This window comes from Nothobranchius furzeri, chromosome 11 (assembly GCF_043380555.1).
Source record: "Nothobranchius furzeri strain GRZ-AD chromosome 11, NfurGRZ-RIMD1, whole genome shotgun sequence".
Classification (NCBI taxonomy): domain Eukaryota; kingdom Metazoa; phylum Chordata; class Actinopteri; order Cyprinodontiformes; family Nothobranchiidae; genus Nothobranchius; species Nothobranchius furzeri.
In genome coordinates this window covers 72,770,165-72,777,344 of record NC_091751.1, presented here as the reverse complement: position 1 = coordinate 72,777,344, position 7,180 = coordinate 72,770,165, and the positions used below count along the sequence as shown (strand labels likewise).

At 47.2% G+C, this 7,180-nt stretch overlaps 1 protein-coding gene across 5 annotated transcripts in view; it reads right to left on the bottom strand.

Annotated features, from left to right (window-relative positions):
* Nucleotides 1-5,843: 5,843 nt before the first annotated feature.
* The window catches only part of kdm4ab (lysine (K)-specific demethylase 4A, genome duplicate b), a 40,109-nt gene continuing 38,772 nt past the window's right edge, over nucleotides 5,844-7,180 (bottom strand). For all 5 annotated transcript variants that reach the window (XM_054737250.2, XM_054737252.2, XM_054737253.2 and 2 more), the window contains 4 exons: nucleotides 7,125-7,180; nucleotides 6,923-7,042; nucleotides 6,752-6,844; nucleotides 5,844-6,665 (listed from right to left, as the gene is read on the bottom strand). The exon at nucleotides 7,125-7,180 is cut by the window's right edge and continues 115 nt beyond it. In XM_054737250.2, coding sequence (XP_054593225.2) covers nucleotides 6,528-6,665; nucleotides 6,752-6,844; nucleotides 6,923-7,042; nucleotides 7,125-7,180 — 407 coding nt within the window. In that variant the 3' untranslated portion in view covers nucleotides 5,844-6,527. The remainder of the gene's footprint in view (nucleotides 6,666-6,751; nucleotides 6,845-6,922; nucleotides 7,043-7,124) is intronic.

Genomic DNA, 7,180 nt, shown 5'->3' with positions numbered 1-7,180 from the left:
GATGGGAGACAGATCTTTTAGCTATCAGGCTCCTCTCCTGTGGAACCAGCTCCCAGCTTTAGTCCGTGAGGCAGACACTTTGTCTACTTTTAAGAATAGGCTTAAAACATTTTTATTTGATAGGGCCTATGGTTAAAATCTGATGTTAGCATAAATCTGGACAAGTGGGGGAGTAGAGGGAGGTGGAGTGTACAGTCGGTAAAGACGGCTCTCCCTTGCCCTGCCTCCAACATGCCTCCATCTAAATAGGATAGATTATCCAGAGTTATCTCTGTAGTTATGCTGCTATAGGCTTAGACTGCTGGAGGACACACTGACCACTTTCCACACTCTACTGCTTTCTTCTACAATCTGCTCTTTAACTGTATTATTTCCTGCTATTTCAGCTGTTAACTTTATTTTCTCTCTAAGTGTTTTTCTCCCCAGAAGAAGCTACAACGATGTTCTGCTGAGCTGTGGTGGCCTCATGGAGGGGGCCATCGTCTAGCACACTGCTGCTAACCACTTAAACATTCTCTCTCTCCTGATAATAACTTTTTGCTTTCTTTGACGTTGGATGTGCTACTACTAGTTTACCCGTTTAATTATAGATCCACTAGGATAAATACAATAAAGTTTATCTTTCACCAAATAGAATATTTACTAAGACATCACAATATAACTGTAGACACATTACTTGGTGTGTGTGTGTGTGTGTGTGTGTGTGTGTGTGTGTGTGTGTGTGTGTGTGTGTGTGTGTTCTCCATCCCCAGTGAGTCGTGGAGGATGGCTGCTTATACTGAACCAGGATTCTCTGGAGGTTTCTTCCTGTTAAAAGGGAGTTTTCCTCTCCACTGTCGCTGCATGCTTGCTTAGTATGAGGATTACGGGAAAGACTCTGACACTAGTCAGTGACTTGATGCAACCTGCTGGGTTCCTTATACAGGAAACTTTTTACTGGCTGGCTTAAAGACCCGACCTGTGTTGGAGTGTTTACTGTGTGAAGGTCCTTGAGACGACTCTGGTCGTGATTTGGAGCTTTAGAAATAAACTGAATTGAAATGCAGTTATTATGAATAAATTATAGTTTCCACTAGTAATACCATAGCTATTGTCTTCTTCTAGTAAGAATAAAATTAGTAATATTATAAATTGTATTATTGTTTTACAAAATGGAGTTGATGATAGGTCAGATTGTTGATTAAATTTAACCCTCTCTGGCTCAAAATAAGTTCTGATAAAAGGACGAACAACTAAGTCCTTCAGGGGTACTTCTGAGTTAAAAAATGCTCATGAAATACGTGTGTGGAGTAACCAGGTAGGTAGGTTTTAACGTTGCACATCTGCAACGCCTGCCTCCAGAGGGTTAAAATGGCTTGCCACAGTTGCTTAGGCAGCTTCCTGTACAACGATCACTTACTTTAAAGAAAACTATAAAGTTCAAAAGTTGCTCATGGTTGCACAAGAGATACACCAGCGCAGAAACATCTCTGTTCTCATCAAGGAAATGTGGCTTCCTGTTAAAACCAGAACGTTTCACAACATGACCACGTTTCTGAGAAACGGGTTGGTGTTTGACCTGAGGTTGGACAAATGTGGTTGAGAAGCAGCTAGTGTGTGCCTACCTCTTGTTTAACTTAGTCCTTAAATAATGACGAAATATAAACAAATACCCTAAAAGATTCATTTCATGGCATAACTACAACACCTGATTCTGATCAGTACTGAACAGGAACGTTTTCAGGTAATTCAGCTAGCTTAACAAACCTGTGGTAATGTGTTTAACTCATGTATAGCTGTTTTGATCAATCAATCCTTTATTAATCCCAGAGGGAAATTAGAGTTTCAGTACAGTGTGATCTCCTCCATGAAGTCAGTTTGGTCAACATGTAAAATAAAAACCATAAGTCTTTATTTTTAACAAATGCTTTACTAATAGAAGTGATTCTCTGAGGGCTTCTTCTCAAATGTCACCATAGACATGGGTCTACTTTGGCAGGTAATCCATGACAGCATTCACACACCATAGAGAGGCCTGTGTCCCTCGTCTCGAGCTGCATGGCAACGTTAGCTCTGCCTAGCATGGCTAGCTTCACCGTGTTGTCCATGTGTGCCCGGGATGACTCGTGTTTCTTTACCTTCTCAGAAAAATGTTTCATGTCTGTAACTCCTGACTCATCCATGCCTTATCTGTCCCAGCCGTTTTGAATAACAAACACAGAAAGCAAAATAACGCATTAGCGTGATTGCATCCAGCTAGCCAGGCCTTCCCAGAAGCCTCGTGTGTACAGTTTACCTCTCTCCTTCTCCTGCTGGCTTATCTCTACGTCGGGCTGATCTGGTCCAAGCTCTTTGACATTAAGTTTTTCCACCATAGTTCTCCTCTCGAACGGATACTGGAGAAGAGACCGAACTGAATTCAGTGGCTGCTGAGATCCGTTCTCCATGCTGGTTGTATCACTGGCGTCCATCACGTCTGTTACATCTGCGTCACGACCAAAAACGTGCTGGAGTAGTCGAGACTCTGCCGAGTTCTACCGAACACCAACGAAAGCCTTGGCGGTAGCTCTATCGCCCATCATGCTTCTGAAACAACGTCGACGCTGATTGGATACATTCCCATTCCTACCCTTTGATATTCTTGTCAGCAATTGGCTGGCTGCTTCAGCGCTGTTTGGGCGATTGAAACAGCCTACAGCCGTTCTGTCGCCTCCACCGCTCGGCAGAGAACTTCCCATCAATATAGATATTTATATATATATGATTTGTTTTTGTTACAAAACACACAATTAACTTAGAATATGTGATTATTGTTAATTTTATTTATTTATTATTTTAAATAAAAATAAAAAACACTGGGAAAACCGGGAGGGCGGCGCCCTATCGCCCTCTACTGGCCAGCCGCCACTGAGCATTCAGACTCCTAACCAAATCCAGCAGACGAGCTCACATCACTCCAGGTTTACAGTCCCTCCACTGGCTCCCGGTAGAATATAGAATACAGTTTAAAGTTTTAGTCCTGACCTATAGAGCTCCCAACAACCAGGCTCCAAGCTACCTATCTGAGCTTTTATCCCCACACACCACCTCTCGGAACCTTAGATCCACATCTGAAAACCTCCTGGCTGTTCCTCGAACCAGACTGAAAACCAAAGGGGGCGGGGCCTTTCAGTCTATTGCCCCTAGACTTTGGACCAGTCTACCTTCAAATCTCCGTCTCTCTAACACTGTAGAGGTCTTTAAAAATCATCTAAAAACTCACCTTTTCATCCAGGTGTTCCCTCCCTAAATGTTCTAAAAGATGGCTTTGTTCGGGTTCACACCTTCACTTTGTTTATACTCATGATTTTATTTTCTACTTTATCACTGCTATTGTTTTTCTGATGTTTTTATTGGTTAGAGGTATTTGCCCTGATCTTTATCATGTTGTACAGCGCTTTGTGATTTATATCTGAGAAAGAAGCTCTATAAGTAAACTTTTACTTACTTACTTATAAGTAAGTAAGTTAATATACTAACTCGTGGCCCTTGCGCTTCAGCTTCTGGAGTCCAGGCACCTCTCCTGCTCCCTCCTCCTCCTTCTCCTGTGACAAAAAAAAAAACATCTGCGGGACGGGAGGAACCCACAGACGAGGAACTCCTGGAGGCCACGCAAGAAACTCCAGAGCTCCTTGCTGCAGTCCTCCCTCCCCCACCTCCCGCTGCCAGCTCTAAGGTGAGGCGTCAGACATTAAGGGTTCCCTCTCAGGCCTTTCTTACTCTGCTGCTTTGTTCTCTCTCTCTCTAGGTGCTGCCTGAGTCAAGGCAGGCAGCTCTGACTGCAGAACAGCAGGAGTGGATCGGCCGGGTGCTGTTCAACAGGGACAGTGCAGGGAGGCCGCGGCTCATCACGGAGCTCAGTCCCTGGTGGTACCCTCCCCAGCCCCGGGCAATCTACAATCAGCCTCCCGCCTCTCCTGACCCCTTCATTGCATGTTGGCTCTTCCTGGGGATGCCTCGCAGGATGTGGCACCTGCAGCTGACGTGCCCCCAGCCTTTGTGCAGCTGCATCCTGATAAAGGCTGGGCTCTACAGGACCATCCGGAGGGTCCTGGACATCGACGGCTGGTATCTCATGGCCACTGAGTACCTGGAGTGCCGTCGATGTAAGAAGAAGGTCGGAGGGTGGTCACAGGGCATCGTAAGGCAGCTGCCCCCCACCTACAGCTGCCAGTTTCCAGCTGTACTCACGTACAAGTATGTGAGGAGTGAAACTGTGTGCTCATGCGTGTGTCCAGCAGAGTTTAATGTGGTAGTGTTTGTTTTGTTCACGCAGGCTGTGCTGTGACCAGAGGGTGGCTGCTATGCTGAGATCTCTAACTCTGGGCATCAGAGCCAATCAGCTGTGCAACACCCTGCGGGAGCAGCATTCCGACGCCTCGATGCAGAGAGCGATTCAGTACCTTGGCCTCACACGCGCTGACGCGGCTGGACGAGTACAAGGCCAGGACCACGTCCACCTTCGGATCCATCCTTAAGATGGATTCCACAAAGAAGGCCGGTCACCGCTTTGTTTACTTGCTGCTTGTGAACAACAGTTCTGCTGGTCTTTACACAGGAAGTTCTCTGTGTGCAGGTGACGAAGAAGCTCGCAGGTGCCGCCTCTGGCACGGCCGCCTGGGCTTCCAACGTGGGCAACGAGCACAACCAGGTCCTCATGAGCATCCTCACTTGCTGCGAGAGCTCCGAGGGCCTGTCCAAGATGGCGGCCGGACTGATGAGGCGGTACCTGCCCCCCAGCTCATCTACGTGGACCGCGAATGCTGCAAACAGGGCGGCGTGTCCAAGACGGCTGCCTTATCTCCGGTATAAACTTGCTTCGTTGCTGACTGACTTCTTTAGTTGTTTAATTTTTCATAGCAATGATTCGTTATTTTGTTGTGAATTACTTTAATGGATCACCAGGTCACCTGAATTTCTACACAACGTCTTTCTGAACAATTTAAAACAATCAGACACCCAAATAAATTTCTGTAAAAGACCATTTATAGAGCAGTGAATGATTTTGGGTTCTGATCTTGACTGTGGTGCAGGTAAAACACGGTGTGCCACACTCCAATGACTAACCTCTGTCGCAGGAGTGGGAACAGCTCATAGTTGGGCTGGACATCTGGCGTCTGATGCGCCGCGTTGAGTACATGATGCGAGCGCACAGCGAGGACACTTTGCTCCTGCTTCTACAAACGAACACTGGGGGTGCTAGAAGCAAGCCCACAGTGTGGGTGTGTCCTCAGGGATGTTTGACATGACAGGAACACACACCCCATGCACGCACGCTCGCTCACACACACACTCACGTAACCCCATGCTTGCTTCACACATACACACACACACACACCTAGCCCTCATGCACGCTCACACACACACACACCTAGCCCTCATACACGCTCACACACACACACCTAGCCCTCATGCATGCTCACACACACCTAGCCCTCATGCACGCTCAAACACAAACACGTGCGTTATCGGGTCTAAAAGGCTCTGGAACCTCGGGTGATGACATGAAACTTTGAAGGATTGTCGAACTCGGATCCTCGAGGGCCGGTATCCTGCATATTTTTGTTGTTTCCCTGCTCCGACACAGCTGACTCACCGGTGCAGCAGCTCATCAGGCGCTCCAGAAGCCCGTTAATCACCTGCTGATTGATATCAGGTGCGCTGGAACAGGGAAAACACTGAAGCATGTGGGAACGCGGCCGTCGGGGAGTTGGTCACCTGTGCTTTAAAGGTTCCAGCTTCAGCTCACAACTTCTTTCTTTGATGTTAACCAAGAACCAAGTTTCATAAAAAACAACTCTAGTGGTGAAATCAACAACAGAGGCTTTTTTCTTACCCCAAACTTTACTCAATCTGTCGCTTTACAAAGAATGAACAGATGCTACTAGCTAAACACACCAGCTACTGTAGTCTTTACCCTGCTCTCCTTCAGAGCCCTGCTCTCCTTCGGAGCGATGAGAAACGGTGGCTCTTCCTACCGAGCAGCAACCTTCATCTGAAACGGACGCCTCTAGGTAAAGATAAACGTCTCAATTCTCCGACGTCAGCAGGAAATAAGTGCTTTTGTCGTCAGCTTCCTGTTACTACAAACAACTTCCTAGCGTCACCATAATAAATATAAATAAATCTGCCATTTTCTGTAGATCGAGAAAAGGACGTGGAAAAAATAGCTTTCTTCTCAAACTCATAAATATTATGTACAAAAGCTATAATCAACAACACACCTGTTAAAAGGTAAGGCTTCAGCGGCCTGAAGGGTGAACCCCCTCAGCAGACTCTTTAAATGTGTGTGTGTGTGTGTGTGCGTGTGTGTAAAACGTCCCCGTAACTAACACACGGAGAAAGGAAAGCATTTCATCGCAGTTGGATGGTGCAAACATCAGATTTCATAAGCCATGGCTTCGTCCTGAAATAAAAAAGCTAAAGTTCACAAAGGCATGGAGCCAAAGCAGTGGTTTTATTCCCAGCCGTAGTTTTCAACATGAAGCCTTCGAGGCCCTGGAGGGGCATCACTCCATGATGGTTCTGTAGATGACGGGCTCTATGTAGTCCTCTCTGTAGCGAGAGTTGATGACTCGCTGCCTTTTGGAGTTCTGCTTGACGTCGTTCTGGGAGAAGATCTTGAAGCGCATGTCCGACGCCACCGACTGAAGACAACATCACAACACGGACGGTCAGGGACAACAGCCGGTCTAGTGCACTCAGCTCTCCATTACCGCACACGCTAGCTTACCATACGGGACTTGACCCTTTTGGGTAGATCCTCATCCAGGCTGTAGATGTCCTCCCTCTTGGCTGAGGTCTGTGAGCCATCTTCAAACTCCACCTTAAGGCACACAAACACAGTAAAGCCCAAACATCCTGCAGACATCGCCGAGCGTTGATCCCACACGGGCTCAGTTACCAGGTACATGGGGATGGAGTGGGACGTTACAAACTTGGCTCCGTATATCAACCCGTCAGTCCATCGCACCTGAACAGCTTCACCTTCAGAGGGCGGCCCGAGCCGGACACAGTCTCTGTCCTGAGAAGGCAGTGAGACCACAGCAAAGTCAGGGTCTGGTAGGACTCCAGCTCCTCTAAGACCAGCAGCCCGCCTCACTAACCTCAATGTCCTCAGGGAGGAGGTTGTCGCTGTAGGAGCCGTCATCAAACACAACCT